The sequence below is a fragment of the Watersipora subatra genome, chromosome 4 (assembly GCF_963576615.1).
Source record: "Watersipora subatra chromosome 4, tzWatSuba1.1, whole genome shotgun sequence".
Taxonomy (NCBI): Eukaryota; Metazoa; Bryozoa; class Gymnolaemata; order Cheilostomatida; family Watersiporidae; genus Watersipora; species Watersipora subatra.
Genome location: NC_088711.1, coordinates 11841879 through 11859206, shown reverse-complemented (window position 1 = coordinate 11859206; position 17328 = coordinate 11841879). Strand labels below are relative to the sequence as shown.

The 17328-nt window shown below is 35.0% G+C and overlaps 1 protein-coding gene across 1 annotated transcript in view; it reads left to right on the top strand.

The window, feature by feature from the left end:
- LOC137395065 (uncharacterized) overlaps positions 1–17328 on the top strand; it is a 29846-nt gene that overhangs the window by 299 nt on the left and 12219 nt on the right. The window contains exons 2-4 of the mRNA XM_068081847.1: positions 13149–13794; positions 14483–14667; positions 16392–16538. Coding sequence (XP_067937948.1) covers positions 13149–13794; positions 14483–14667; positions 16392–16538 — 978 coding nt within the window. The remainder of the gene's footprint in view (positions 1–13148; positions 13795–14482; positions 14668–16391; positions 16539–17328) is intronic.

Genomic DNA, 17328 nt, shown 5'->3' with positions numbered 1-17328 from the left:
ATCTAATACAGGACACTTGAGCAGTGGTAAGTACATACTACATGTATCTAATACAGGACACATCCTCAGTAGTAAGTACATACTACCTAATACAGGACACTTGAGCAGTGATAAGTACATACTATCTAATACAGGACACATCCTCAGTAGTAAGTACATACTATCTAATACAGGACACATCCTCAGTAGTAAGTACATACTACCTAATACAGGACACATGAGCATTGGTAAGTACTTATTACCTACAGTAGTAAAATAAGATAACCTACCTAGAAATAGAACGATGTAGATGACTGTAGAACTGTTTTAGGAATACTTTGTTTGTTTTTTCATCTACATGCATTGCATTTACTCAACATTCAATAGGATGAACAGAAGTTGTAAGTAACTGAGAAGAGTACACAAACAAATAATCTGTAAAACTAGTATACATTTTGATATGCCCCATGAACATTAGCCACTATCTATATATATATAAATTGATATGCCCTATTTTGATATGCCCCATGAACATTAGCCACTATCTATATATATATAAATTGATATGCCCTATTTTGATATGCCCCATGAACATTAGCCACTATCTATATATATATAAATTGATATGCCCTATTTTGATATGTCCCATGAACATTAGCCACTATCTATATATATATAAATTGATATGCCCTATTTTGATATGTCCCATGAACATTAGCCACTATCTATATATATATAAATTGATATGCCCTATTTTGATATGTCCCATGAACATTAGCCACTATCTATATATATATAAATTGATATGCCCTATTTTGATATGCCCCATGAACATTAGCCACTATCTATATATATATAAATTGATATGCCCTATTTTGATATGCCCCATGAACATTAGCCACTATCTATATATATATAAATTGATATGCCCTATTTTGATATGCCCCATGAACATTAGCCACTATCTATATATATATAAATTGATATGCCCTATTTTGATATGTCCCATGAACATTAGCCACTATCTATATATATATAAATTGATATGCCCTATTTTGATATGCCCCATGAACATTAGCCACTATCTATATATATATAAATTGATATGCCCTATTTTGATATGCCCCATGAACATTAGCCACTATCTATATATATATAAATTGATATGCCCTATTTTGATATGCCCCATGAACATTAGCCACTATCTATATATATATAAATTGATATGCCCTATTTTGATATGCCCCATGAACATTAGCCACTATCTATATATATATAAATTGATATGCCCTATTTTGATATGCCCCATGAACATTAGCCACTATCTATATATATATAAATTGATATGCCCTATTTTGATATGCCCCATGAACATTAGCCACTATCTATATATATAAATCTCAAAGTTTGACTGCCGTCTGCCGTCTGTCGTCTGTCGTCTGTCGTCTGTCGTCTGTTCAGTTATAGTGATTAAAATCCAGGAAGGAAAAACACGCATAGTACTGGATTTGAAATTGCAAAGATTGCAACCGCAAGTTTGTAGACACGCACACCTAACCAGAAGGCTACACCATTCTTACAATTCCTATTGCTCTTACCGTATACTGTATACTCTTTTCGCTAAATTATTAGTTAGTACAGTGCACCTACGGGTTAAAATGGCCTTGTATATATTATAAAAGATAATTACATACGTAAAGCTAATAAAGTGTGCTCAACATGAAATATTAAGCTAAATTTATAAATAGCCTGGAGAATAGTTTGTACAGGGGTCTTTCAAGGATGCAGCTTATCCTCTCGGCACAGAACACAGTCTTGTGATAGGATACACTGCATATATATAGTACATATATATAGCGTATATATATACACTGTAGTATATATATTATGTATATATACATACATATATATAATGGATAACAGTCTGAGTATATTAAAACAGTAACATATTCATATTAATCTTGTTTACTGGGTTGCAAGCTAAAAGCGTTCAACCTTTAATATTAGTTCAGCAAAGTTCAAAACTGTCGTATCATTGCGAAGAACCCTGTATACTTTCAATATCTCTTCTGCAATAGATTGTATTGCCGACAAATAATGTGTAATATTGACACAACCTCAAGAATACTACAATGCTGCGATAGCGTATGAATAGAACATTACATAACATAGTCTGACTCAGAGACAATCTCAAGTTGGCTCAGGGGATTGTAGGCTTAGTTAGCATTGACTTCATAATTAGAAAAGCACTGACCACAAAAGCTGGTAAACAGCTCGTACACGCGTGACTTCACATTTCCATAGGATAAAACTGAAGATATGTCACCAATGTTCTCATAGTTCTCGTCTTAGTTAAATAAAAGATGTTGAGCTTGTGTGACTCTAGGTACATAGCTGGTGGTATGGTATCACATCTGTAGCGGTTTTCGTCACTTTCCTTAACTTCAGATCTTGTCTAACATTTGGGTTACAGTCTCAGCTCAAGGTGCAAAAGCATCAACAATAGGGTCTAAGATCTATTGCTTCTTTACTACGGACACCCTTGCAACGTAAATAATCCATTCTTAAACTGTTTATATTATAGGAAACGCAAAATACATGTAAATAGCCTAATCCATTCCCAGACCTTCTCAAACTCACCCATTTGGCTCTTCCAAATGAAAAGCCAAACTTGAAACTTTGTCATTTTCGTTGTTTCACTTCTATTAATAGGCCCTTTAAATAAAAGAAAAAAAGTACAGGAAAGGGTGTGTGAAAATGATAAAATCTCAGGCACTACATTTTGGTTTATACTTACCTGGTTTATACTTACCTGGTTTATACTTACCATATGCATTGGTATGTATAAGTAAACCAATAAAAACAAGATACAGCACGCCTACAAAGTAAACAATCTACTCTAAGAGCGTTTACGCTACGGGGTTTTATGTTATAAGAACAGTTAAATACAGGAAAATTGCCTAATCCGTTCCAAGACCTTTCTAAACTCACCCCTTTAGGAATACAAAAAGGCAAAACTTGACTGAACTTTTTTAATTTGTAGGCTGTACCGTAACTGCAGCATTATTAGTTTGCACAGACAACTTTTCTATCTTTTATGATCATTCTCACTGGTTTTTATAGACTATGATTGCGGTAATTCTACAATAAGTTGATGGGGAGGGGCACATCTTCGACATTCATTTACAACGATTTGCCTATTTATCTAGACAGCAATGTGTACTCTTCAAAGTAAAACTAATAACAAATATTTTATACGTCTACAAGAAAGCAAAACAGCAAAATATTTTACAAAAAAGCTGTACTAGTAATTCGTCATCTATCTGCATCCAGGGGTAAAGGTTGCGATAAAAGAAAACTTCCGACGACACTCCAACTCATGACATTCGGATTGGTGGGCCGACGCTGTAACCCCTGTACCAATTGATCGTCTTTGTATTTATGAACGATGCGCAGCTACCCTATTCTCTGTTTTGTCGACACATCTGACGATCTATCACAACAAACTAGATTGTTGCAAAATTTTTATACGTATACTGTATAATATGTAGGTATAACGCTATACGCATGTCGTCTTTCTTTTGCAAGTGCGGCGAGATAGATTAACGTTCAAATCAAATTTAAAAACTCGCCTGACTTGGCACTTTACGTTGTATGGAAGTTTTACGTATATAGTAGAAAGCAAAAAACTTCACATACATTTTTTACGTTACCTGAAATTTACATTACAGGAGGTATACATTACATTTACATTACAGGAGCGTCTCCTGTACTGACATTATAAAGCAAAAGAAAAATTAAAAAATATATATATTAAAGATACCTATATGCGCCGTTTTCTTTCCCAAGAGAGGCAAGAGAAAAAGCGATACCTTCAAGGCCAACTATAGGATCCTTGTTATTTAAATAAATTTTGAAAAATTGCAGAGACTTAATACTTTACGCTATATGCAATTTTTTACATAATACAATGTAAAAACTTTGCATAAATTTTCATTGTTCATTAGAATATACCTATAAGGTGTTTTTATGTTAGGCGAGATACTACTGTATATTCTTACTTCAAATAATAAAATGAAATTAAAACAAAAACATAAAAATTTACAATAGAAAATATTCTCTTGTTCAATGTACATGTAGGTTGTCTTCTCATGTATTTTATGGTGACTAAATCACTTATGAACATTTTCATGTAATACAAGTTGGCTAAACATGCTGACTACAGAAAAAACCGCCGATGTATGTAAGTTTTTTAATATTATGCAGGGAGTGCAACCCATAGCACTTGTTATTTAGAATTCGAGAGTTTTTATGGTAATGACTGGAAGTAGACAAGAGGAAATTAATGCAGGTAGATGGTATTATTATTTCACCCAAGCATGTAGTAGTAGCATTGCTTTGCAGGTTAACTCAATGTGATGCAAGCTATGTGCAGCTCTGTCGGAATATTAATCACATCTGTCGCTAATCCATATTAATTACTGCTCAATCTACCAACAATCTAAGTGATGGTATGTCTCAGAAATATGTACTATCACCAAAGTGGTAGTAGTGATTGCAGAAAACTCAAATATCTAATTAAAAATGCAGTGAAGGGTTTAAAACCATTGTGGCATTGCTAACTAGTCTTTCGTGTGTACAGAACAGTAGATGTTATGCTTACCAACACCTCTCAGGATTGTTTGAGTAAAGTTCTTTGTTTCCTGTTGAGGTTGTCAAGAATTGCTAAATTTGGCTAGTTTTGGATATTCACCAGTGAAGGGAATTTGGCTGAGCCTAAGAATATTTACTGTTTGTATGCTCTATTCAATGTATTGCAGCTAAGCAAACAGTTTAAAAGTAGACATTACCGCCGCGCTTCAAAGCTTCTGTGTCGTCGCTATCTTAAGTAGGTAGTTCATATAGGTGAGTCACTAGTATGGGAGCAAATCTCAAAGGTAAACTAAGGTAAGGGTGTCTTTCTAACTTCAGAGCAATAATTACCATATTTGGTGTCAGAAGTGGGAACTTAGTAAGCATACCGTAGGGGTGTGATGAAGCATTGCATTGATTATTCAAGTCTCGTTGTATACATTTCGTGTACACGCTGTAAAGAAACAATTTTGTTTGCTTTTTGATTCGAAAAGTTAGTAAAAGGTAAACTCTCAGCTCTCTCCGAATGCTTGTGCATTAATTTGTCTGCCAGTGGTCTGAGTTTACTGCGCTTGGTCGCTTCAAAAACCTGTTGAATTGATTCCAAAGTTTTCAAGTCACAAAGTGGTGATATCCTGTCAAAGCAACACAATATATTGTACAGTAGACATTCTCACAATCAAACCATCCGTTCCGATAGCGTTTACGTTATGGAGATTTTGCATTATACGAACAGTAAAATACCTGTAAATTGCCTAATCCGTTTCAAGGTCTTCCTAAACTTATCTCTTTGGCCTCTCAATCGAAAAAAAACTAAACAACTTTAATTTAATGACTGTACAGTAACTGTGGTATTATTGATTTGTATTGACTTGTATTGACTTATTGATTTGTACCGATGACTTTTCTCTCTTTTATCACATTCAACTGGTTTAGCGTTCACAATTAAAGTAATGTTTTATCAAGCTAAGGGAGGTGCACACTTTCAATGTCAATTTAACTAAAAAAAATTTCACTATTTTCTACTTGACTTTTTTACTATAATTGGCGCTTTACATTATATGGAATTTCTTACGTAATACGAAGCAAAAACTTTACATAATTTGTTTTATGTTGAGTAGCATTTACGTTATAATAAGTATACATTATAGAAGTGTCTATTGTACAATCATAGCAGTTTTTTCCTGATACAGTTCATTAGAGAAGACAACATACAAGTAGAATGAAGTGATTATTATTATACAAAGACTGTGGTCAAACATCTATATAAATACATTTGCTTATTCTTTTTCGTGTTTTTATTTTTTATTCATGTTTCTTTTGTTGCTCCGATACACAGGATCATTTCAAATTGTAATATCGTCGACTTTCCATAAAAATATGTAAGCGGAGCCTGTTGAGAATCATTCTCAGAGTTCTACAAGCAATAGTCATACCCATTACTAGTATGGTCCTTTTACTAGTATCAACTAGTGTAAATGGCTGTATTAGAGGCGTTCTAGAGCATCCATTTAAGTCATTTATACCAAGATCTCACTCTAGTTCTATAGTACTGATTGCCTAGTCAGTCTGTCTGCTGCACTCAACCATTGTGAAAGTGAGTGGAATACTGCTTATGGTTAGCAAAACTGCTATTCTACTTGATGAGTGGCATACTAGCCACCAGTACTAAAACTTAGGCATGATGCAACTTCTTGTCTTCCTATTGAATTGTGGAATTTATGGGAGGAATTAATGTTTCTGAGATAGCTGATCTTGAGTAGCCTTCTGTATCCATGGTAACTAGATGCATAGCTAAAGACAGTTCACCTCCATACTAGATGTTGCGTGGAAAGAATTGATATCCATTTCCGTGGCTGTAGTTCTCTCCTTTGTGAACACCTGTTGCATCTGCGCGCATGTCAATTTGGAAACTTGACAACCTAAAATTTAAACTGTAGGTGTAGATGTTATATAGTTACTCTACCCACAATCCTATCAGGTGACTCACGCAGCCATCATATTTGAGTATCTTTAGAAAGCCTTTATTGCACTGACAGTAATTATGGCTTCTCTCCTATTGTCATGTTAAAACGGCTCATTGCGTGCAACTGAGTCATCTTGAGACAGACATAAGATTAGATAATAACACAGTTGAAGATAAACATCTGTTTAGGTTAGAACTTATTCTTATTGCGGAACACCATCAACTTTCTTATTCTGTGGTCATTTTTTAAACATTTGTATGTAATTAGCAGATATGGGCACTGCTGAGTTAACATGCCTGCTCAAACAAGCCTTACGGCTCAACTCGAAATTGAATTGAGTCAATTCTATGGTATCTTTTACTGCTGAATTGAACTGATTTGACACATTCTACCAGTAAACTTGAATTAAATCAGCTCATTACTGTCATCATAGACATATTGACTCCATTCTTTATTTAAAATGTGTGAAACGACTTTAGGCAAAATGCATTAATGCTTCCTTTTATTATTGTTATCTATTACTATCATTACTAGTGTTACTAAATGGGCATTAATGCTCTTTATGTATGTACCAAATGAGCAATATGACACAATACTATTTTGTGATAGCTTAAATTATTTGGAATTAGTCTGGGTTCCTTAAACCTAAACTCAGTGGGTGCATGTCCAAGTTCAACCATGACTTGCCTAAAACCAAAGGTGAATGCTATTAATCTTTGACCATTCTCACTTATCTTGATTATCTTGATGGTCAAAGGCTCTCAACACCTTAGAAAGTACGGAGAGTCGCAATGTAGCCAGTGAATTGAAGGTATTATTCATGTTGTGAACTTATACAGCAAAGGAAGCCAATAAGGCAATAATCAATAATTATAGTCAGCTTTTGTATTAACCTAAACTTGCTGTCATTCCTAACAAATATTTGAATCAATGATTCACACAAATTAGCATTTACCGTAAAACCTCCATTTGTTAACCCTTCTCCTGTAGTGGCTTTTTATTAGAGGTGACGTTCAAATAGAGGGTAGTGTTGCATGTTTCAAGTAACTCGTCAGAATTTTGGAAAGCTAAATTTAACCCTTTCACGGGCAAAGCGAATATCATCTATATTTTGCATTCTCCTTCGAGCGGAGCGACATCAAATATTTTTGGTGCATGAATCTGCTACAACTTACCTCTAACTTGTAAATCTCTAAATAAATATGCATTGGGAAACTGAGAAATATCTCTATCGGTTGCTATTTATTGCTTGCAATTAACCTACGATGATCTTATAGATCATCATTAACCATATATGATTCCAAAATTGCTACGATGATCTAATGGATAATCGTAGCAATTTTGGAATCATAGATTCTTTGCATTTGGTAGATACACGTATTTACCAAATGCAAAAGCTGTTTGTGGCCAATCCAATGACGAGGTCTAAGGTTCATTGCCTAAGCTTGTCCTGTAGCCCTTATATATATCAAATCTCGATATTCAAAGGTCTACATTAAATGCTCATTTTCGCTCGCAAAGTGTCTTTTTAAAGTTGTATATTATTAAAAAAGATGAGTGTTTTAATTGGTAAAGTTTTTGGTTTTTAGGTTGTTTGATGTATATTTTCAATTGAGAGCATCTCTAAAAGGGAATGACATGTGTGTTTTTTGTATTATACCCTTCTCTCTTTTTTCTTACCATCACCTATCACAACGCTCGGAGTACCCGTGGTAGCGCTGTATTTTTTAACCCTTCTATAGTAGGGGTCAAATAGAGGTGGCGTTCAAATAGAGATTTTATGGTACTCTAATGATAGCCAGCAGATAAAGGTTTTAAATAATGTATAAGATGAAATTCATAGTACATAATATTTTCTACAAATTTAACTTATGCATAAAATTTTTCTACTAGTCTAACTATTTTAATAATTTCATTTGATTACTGTTTCATAGAATAACATATTGCAGTGATATTCATTGATATACCAGTTGTGTTACTCTGACTTTATGGATGGAAGTAAAAAGAACATTTCCGTATCATCACAGTTGTGCGTATTCATTGCCTAGATTCTTGACAGGCATACGAAGTGTAGTTCACATACCACCACAAGGTATTAAAACAACTGAGCTTAACGTTACAATTGCACTTCCTGTCACAAATCATGCTTTGTCCAGCAAAAATTGGGCATTGTGAATGGTGACGAAAGAGATGCATGATAGCCAGGTGTTACTCATTCTGTTGAATTCTATCACATTGTTACAATCTTATACATTATTTAAAATCTCTGTCTGATTGCTATTATTAGATTAAATGCTGATTTGTGTCAATCGTTTATTCAAATATTTGTCAAGAATGACATTCTAAGTTTCAGTTTAGTACAACAGCTAACTATAATTATTGATTATTGGCTTATTGCCTTCTTTTGTGGTGTCAGTTTACGACATAAATAACACTTTCAATTCACTGGCCACAATGCAACTATTCAAATTTTCTAGTCTTGAGAAGCATTGACCATTATCCAGTCAGAATCAAAATAAGATTTGAACTTACGAGTAGTTATCTCCACCAAATATTGAGGACACAACTTACGAATAAATTCAAGTTTGCCTTTTTTTAGGCTAAGTTTTTTTTACTTAAGCTGTTATCAAAACTCTTCTATGGTGGTGTGTGTAATAATATGGACTCCTTTGTTGGAAAACCAACACTCTCATTCACAGTATAGTTCCTCATGGTGAATTTAGTTAATCGTCATAAATTATATATTGAGTCAATCCTCATTTTGTCCTGATTTCAAATTATATGTAAACCAAACAGCTGTAAAATTATGTATTTGAATGATTATGTAGGCTAAACTCTGAACATTTCATGTGTTTAACGGTTAAAAATAACAATCTGTACAGATATGATCACACCACATAAATTTTTATTTGCTTATTTCAATGTCATATACAACTATTTGGTTTACATATTTGAAATCAAAACAAAATAAGGATTTATTTCCATATAATTTATGGCTATTGACTAAATTTTCATTGAGTAACAATATTGTAAATAAGAATTTTTGTTTTCCAAGGAAGGAGTCCAGTTTATTTCGCTCAGTACTGCAGTTCAAAAATCAAAGAAAAAGGATTACGAAAAGACCTTGATAAAACCAAGTGACAATCAATTCACTGTCAGCAGTCAAAGTTACAGAGAGTACATTACTTTCTATAAAAGTTTCAGTATCAATTTAATCTGTTGCTTGATGACAATTTTAAGCTAGTTTATGAAGAGAAAAGGTGGTAAACTGCCTGCTAATAAACTACTGTTCCACTTCTAAATGTAAAATTACAAGCACTTGTGAAGCACTGTCAACATGTGGCCAGAGTGAACCTTTCAATTCATTGTGTGGTCGTATGTCATTAGTGATGGCATAATCAGTGGCTCACAATGGCTTTGGTCCTTTTTCTAACCTTTAGGCAAAAGATTCAACAAAGAGATTTTCACAAACAATATTATTCATATTTGACTTCCATTTCTATTCTTCCTGGCATCAAATCACTAAAGCGATTTTGTGATTTTACGATTTTTATGATTACTAAATCACTTGTGAACATCGTCAGGTAATACAAGTAGGCTAAACAGGCTGACTACAGGAGGAAACAACTGCCAACATATAATATAATGGGTGTTACCAATAGCAGCTGTTTTACTGTCGTTCCTAAGTATTAAGGATGCGACTGTTCAATAAGATCTTGAGCAGGCTTGAGCAGTAGCTAAAAATGATTTTAAAGTTCCAGGACATAATTATTAGTAAATTCTACCCCATGCTGACAGGCGTCTGCCATGGCTGCATCATCTCATTAATACATAGCCAATACTAAATGGTTACTTGGTGATTGTCCACACGATCATTGAATTCCTTAAATAGTTAAACACTCAAGTTTTGCTATATAATAATCAAATTCATTATTGGCTATTATAGCCAATAATATAATATAATAATATAATAGCGCACATATTAACTTGAAACATGAGACTTGAGGCTGTTTACTTGACAGTTTAACCTTCTAGCCATAGGGGGCTGAGCATCCTGCACGATCAAATCAGAATGCGTTTATCTGAATTCTACAAGAACTTGTTCTATTGCAACCCCATCGTCAGTAACCATATCAACTTTACATACTAATACCTAGCAGTACTTCCCATGCAAGGGTATTATGATATACTGCAGTCTTTTTGTTTGAATTATTCAATTTGCTTCTAATAAAATAGACTGTCTCACTTGTCTGTAGTTGATTGTGTACATCACTCCAGCCATCTTGCTAAAATCCTACACTTTCACCTCAGAATCAAAAATATCCAAAATCATTCCCGCTATCTTTTTGTGATTAGATGGCTCATATCAAGACAACAGACTCTGCATTACCAAGCATTGGGTGATATGCTAGCACTTTAGCTCAAAGAATATCTACCCTCTCCTTCTTACTAGCTGAAGTTCTTATGCCAAAATCTTCCAGTTTCTTTTCAGTGCAAAACTTATTTGTATGGGCTTCCTACAATAAATAATATTTTGCATTAAATTTTTTTCTCTTGGCAAATATTAAAATACATTAATTATACATCATAGTTGTAGTTTTTATAATAATCATAGTAATTATCTGGTTGATTGTAGAATCCCAGTTTTAAACTTGCAAAGGGTAATTTAAAACTGCTAGCTTTGGAGCCAATATTTTTAAGGAACTTCTTACAGGACCAAAAAAGTTAACAATTTCGCGGCTACAAACTTTCACCTTGCATTTTTGTGCAAGTTTTGCTGTTCATGCTAGCAAACGTGCTTTTATTTGATAAATTAAGCTTCTCACTCATACGTTGGTTTACTGGTTGATATTCGTAGTAGAGAAACTGTTCGTTTGTTATTGCAGGAGCGAATAAACACACACCATTTTTAGTCAAGCACCTATGTAGACCCTATTAGTAAGATCGGAACACGTGGCTGTAATTAATTGCTATTGCTCACAACACCAAATACCCCCCTTTCGAGTTTCACATTAGTCTGTCAGTCTGTCTGTCTGACTTTAAATTGGGCTTTTATACTTTCAGTTTGTACTTTTACTATTGTATTATAAATGTTTCTAATCATTCTTATCGTTTGGCCATCTTCATCATTCATATTTTCCAATAGTGTCAAACTGTTATCCATAGGCTAGTCCCATACTGACAGGGTTATAGTTTACTCAGCAATACTTAATAGCATGAAATTTAAGGTGCAAATAAGAAAGTGTTATTAGTGTTTATAAGCTCAGTGACTGAGTATAAACCATAGATATATAATCCTATATATCTATGGTTTATATATCTATGGTATAAACAATCTCATTATATTTCTCAAACTACTCTTATCCATTTTGAATAGTGTAGACTCCCATTTTTAACAAACCGAATTCAAAATTTCTTGTCTGTTATTGTCTTCAATGAATAAGATTTTATTTTTTGCAAATTGAGTTCGTCTACTAGCTGAGAGTCGTCTACTCAATCATCAACATTAATGATTGAGCTGCACCAATCATTGCGTTATCCTTGAAGCAACTATTGAGCTGAACAAGGCAGCTACATGTATATGTACCAAGAGTGAGGTTCGAGCAGAAGAGTGACTCTTGACTAAATAATCTGCTCCAAATTTCCTTGAGAGTTGTGCCCTGCCCACCATGCTCTTATAACCACTCCTTTCTCGTAGTAGGAACTGTGTGCTTGAATCAGACTGTTATTAACCAATTCTCAAAAAATATCAAATTGGTCACTTAATCTCACTTGTTAGCATTTTTTCACATTGTTGCTAGATGTTTCTCACTTGACCTGGAACCTGGAAAGAAATCTTTATCCCATATAAGTTGGCCAATCATACTAACACTTCTGCTACTAAATACACTGAAAATGAATAATCTATAAAAAGAAATAATTTTAACATGAAAATTTTTACCATAATAAAATTCGTTACCATTCATCTGTCCGTAGCCGCACTAAGAGCATTAGGAGAAAATATCTAGGAATAATTGTACACATACTCACCACACATGACGATCCCCTACAGCGTATAAGACTGTCAGGACACTAGTTTACAATAAAAGAGCTGAAATGTTTATGGAATATTCTAATGCGCGTACCACCTATGCGCCAATGTTGACTTTTCATATCAGGCAGGGTTTGTGATGACTTAACTTCCTACAGCTAGTGAAACATAAATTGAGGTTATAATTTTACTTATTTCTTAATAGGGCAACTCCCACATCTTAATTCTGTAAGGCCTATCAAACATTGCGTGTAACTGCACGACCATGCCTACAGTAATCTACTCAGCTGTTAGAACATAAACAGGATTTGTCTTCTCACCAAGATATACCGGGACACTCAGCTTGGCATCAGAAAGCTGTCTATATTTTATATCTATTCCAAGCACTAAATGAATAGCTAATCCTAAAGACTGCTAGATTGTATGTTGTGTTTTTTATTGAGTGTTTTTAATTTTTGTCTCTCAAACTTTGTTGTAGGATTTACATGTGTTAAGAATTTAAATGGATAATTAAATTTTAAACTATTATTTGTTTGCAGCGTTTAGAGCAAAGCTTCAACTATTTGACTCATCACATGGATCGACGGGAAGAACTGGTCCAGCGCAGAGTGCAGATGAACAGAATCACTTGCTATCCGGTGGAGACTGCGACAGTTCTGTGAAAGATTCCTTTAACAGTCATACACAGTCACCTTTGGCAGCTGACAATAGACAGCAAGAGTTTGACAAGTGTCGTCCATTAGAAGAGCTTCAGAATTGCAGCAGAGACATGCATGCTAATCGCTATGAAGTTGTCAATGAATCGCCTTGCTGCAATTTGGGCGCAGCGCAGCCGTTGATTGGACTAACACAAAAGACTATCGACGAGAATGCAATCAACTCAAAAGACACCATTGTAAAAAAGTCTCGGCCAAATAGCTTAGCAATATTAAGTAGATCACATGACCTAATTCACACTATAGGGGAGGAGGAAGTTGGTAATAGTAGCAACGCCTTAGCAGCCGCGAGCAGTAGCTGCCACAGGGCAGCGTTTCAAGCGAAGGGCCGCTACGCTTCAGCCGATAATCTCCTGCAACCGACGAAGGTAGGACTGCAGCAACGACGGAATCAGCGTCCAACCAGCTTGCTCATACCAAATATATTAGACATTCCAAAAACCTCTAACCAAGATTTCTCCTTCACCAGGTGAGGCTCACTATAGCAAATAGGAATTAGCAAAACAATAACTGTTGCTTCATCGAAAAACTTGATTATTCTTTCATCGACTTTTGACAATTCATTTAGATTGTACCAGTTGAAAAAAACTAACATATAAAACCCCAAATCAAATAAACTCTGTACCACATTAGGAACTTTTGATCAGCCCAATGAGTTCTAATACTGCGAATGATTCACCAAACAATGTTGAACAGTAGAATTTATTTTGATATACTGGAATAATTCTGGAAACGATACATTTTCACACTTGTAATAAAAATATCCATCTTTTCAGCTGCTCTAATATCTGATGCTATCATCCGTTTTATTAATTGCTGATAGACTCAGTAGAATCGTGTTCTCTCACCTTTACCCAACTCTCTATAGTTTATCATCACCATGAATGGCTTTTTTCTGCATATACAGCTGCAATCTAATACCAGCTGGACTATTTGTACTCCAGTATTAGTTCACTCACTGTGCAGGGAGGCTGTCTGTCACTTGTTGATATTTCTACCACGGGACATGTTAGACAGATTAAATGCTAAATGCAAGAAGGAATGTTATCTTGTCAGTAAGTCGATATCAGCCTGAAGGAACCATTGATATGGCTTGCACTATCTTACTTATACCTGGGGTGAAATGCTTGCTGGTATATGCGTGACCTATCCTTCAGTCACAGTCCCGCTGTGAGACAGAGAAGTCACAGCGTGCCAAGCGCTGCTGTTATGGAGGTAAACTTACCGAGTGTGCGGCAGCCTCTGTGCTCACTAGAGGAAGCTCTCAGTCTTCTCAATAAGAAGAAAATTGGGAGATCAGAAATCGACGGTTGGTCTTTGCTGCATCGGGCTGCAGATTCTGGTAAGTTACTTGTGTGTCTGTTTGCATTCAATTTCTATACCTGATACCTATCTGAATGAGGTAACATTCCTGGTATAATGTCACTGTATGGAGTCAGGTAATATTCATGGTATGAAGTCACTGTATAGAGTCAGGTAGTATTCCTGGTATGAAGTCACTGTATGGAGTCAGGTAATATTCCTGGTATAAGGTCACTGTATAGAGTCAGGTAATATTTCTGGTATGAAGTCACTGTATGGAGGGAGGTAATACTCCTGGTATAAAGTCAAGTCACTGCATAGAGGGAGGTAATACTCCTGGTATAAAGTCAAGTCACTGTATGGAGGGAGGTAATACTCCTGGTATAAAGGCAAGTCACTGTATGGAGAGAGGTAATACTCCTGGTATAAAGGCAAGTCACTGTATGGAGGGAGGTAATACTCCTAAGGTCACTGCATAGAGATAAAACCAAACACATTTGAAGCTGTACATGCTGTAGTACCTGCAAAACTATCAGCCTAGTCTTTATCAGTTGCACAAGACAATCATTACCTGTATTTACTCAAGTTGATACTGGACCAGAACTTAGTTGAACGTGTAAATATCAAACATATTCTTTTATTGCTTGTACGCTAATATTGTGCAAGACAAAGGCTCTATATGACATACTAAGGTTCTATATGACATAACTAGCAAATAACATTGAATGGTTTGTGCATTGCTATATACTAGTTAGCTGGCATATGTCTACCCTTATATTGCTGTAGGCCTATATTGCAGACAACTGTATGGAGGCTGCACGTTTCACTCAACCCTTGGCCTTGACTAGCTTTGCATGGTAGACACCTATCACCTCACAATGATTAGTTAAGGCTGTTTGCTCGGGCATGCTTCAAATTTTTCTTATTGAAGTTATAGCCAGCATTATCAGGGCATTACTGAAGTGGTATTGGATGACGAAGAGTGCTATCGTGCATGTCAATAAGCGGTTACCTGGTCAAATCACCAGTAAATGCAGATCCACCAACTCGTGATTATTGTGGATTGTGTGGCATTGTTACTTGTGAGAGGTTTAGTCTCATTGGCAACTGTTGCCATACCCAGAACCGAGTGTGCGGAAACCTCTGTACTCACTAGAGGAAGCTCTCATAATGGATATGTTTAGCATAGGTTCCTATACTCAAGACATCCATCCAACCTCATCACTCTCCTATCATCATTTTAGTTCGCATACAGTGCTTAGTTTATATACAGTGGCAATCATAATTATGCGGTGGCTTAAAATAAACATGTAGTTATTAACTCATATTTTTAAGAAGTTATTATATATATTATTACAAAATGCACATCGTTGAAAACCTAAGGAAGTTCTACATATGAATATTATTGAATAACAACCGAGCTTTGCTTTTTTCAGCATTTTTGATATGATACAGCGATAACTGTGCACTATTAAAAATTTTCACAAAATTTTTACATTTGTCGAAGCAAATAGGCTAAATTTAACATGGTTTTTAACATAAACTTTGCGAAAGTCAATTATTAACCTTTGAAGTTAGATAAGAAAGTCCACAAAGTTAAGGAGTGACCAATCAAGCCCCTTGAAGTGTAAAGTCAAGAAATAAGCTGATAATAGCAATGCATTTAGTAATCACCAAGTAAGTGAAATGGCCTTACTTCCTCGTCTAATGCAATGCTGTTTAGTATGAGGAACTTCTGAGAAAAATTTAATCTATGCTTCTCAGGACACGTGAAGCTGGCGAAGAAATGTATTCAAGCCGGATGCAGTGTTGTGAAAACCTTAAACAGCCTTAATGGAACCTCAGCCTTGCACTGCGCAGCCAGAGCCGACAAGAACTCGGCACAAGTGACCAGACTTCTTCTCGAAACTGGTTAGCTGGCCTTTTCATCATTATTAGTTGTTGAAAGTTATGCAACTTATAATGCAAATTAGTATCTATCCGCTGTGCAGTAACATAATTTAACAATGTTTGCTGGTCTGTAGATTTGTTTAATCTTCAAAAGATTGCTTACTTTCTTGGGCTAGCATATTACTTACAGAGCATCACGATGTGGCGATTTAATTGTTTGAGTTTAAGGTAGACAATTTAAAAATTGCCACAATTCAGAGAGATATCGCTAATCATATAAATGATATAAATGTGTAATGGCGATTTATTTCACACCTAACGATTTTAGTGTGACCGATACTGGAACTACAATGCATGGGCCTCATTCTATGAACTTCCGCGCCCACAGGCATTTATAAAGTAAATGATTCTAATTATCACGAGCACAAAACAGTTTCTTTTTAATTTAAAATATACAGTCAAACATGGATAACTCGAACTTCACGGGACCGAGCGAAAGTGTTCAAATTATCAGAGCGTTCAAGTTATCAGAGCACTGTCACAAGTCCATGTATTTATTTATTTATTAGTAGATACATGCACATATACAAACTATAATAGAAATCAAAAGCATAAATGGCTTGTTTCAAATTAAATGCTTCTAATGTAAAGTTTAAAACTTTTTTATTAAAAAGTATAGGAGATTTTTCTATCACTTGAGATTGGTTTGTTGTTTGAGGTGATGTTATTGCCAGGACGTTTTTTAGATTAAAATTGGCAAGACTTGATCGTTGTTGAAAGGCTCAGAAGAAAAGACATCTTTTTCTTTTGA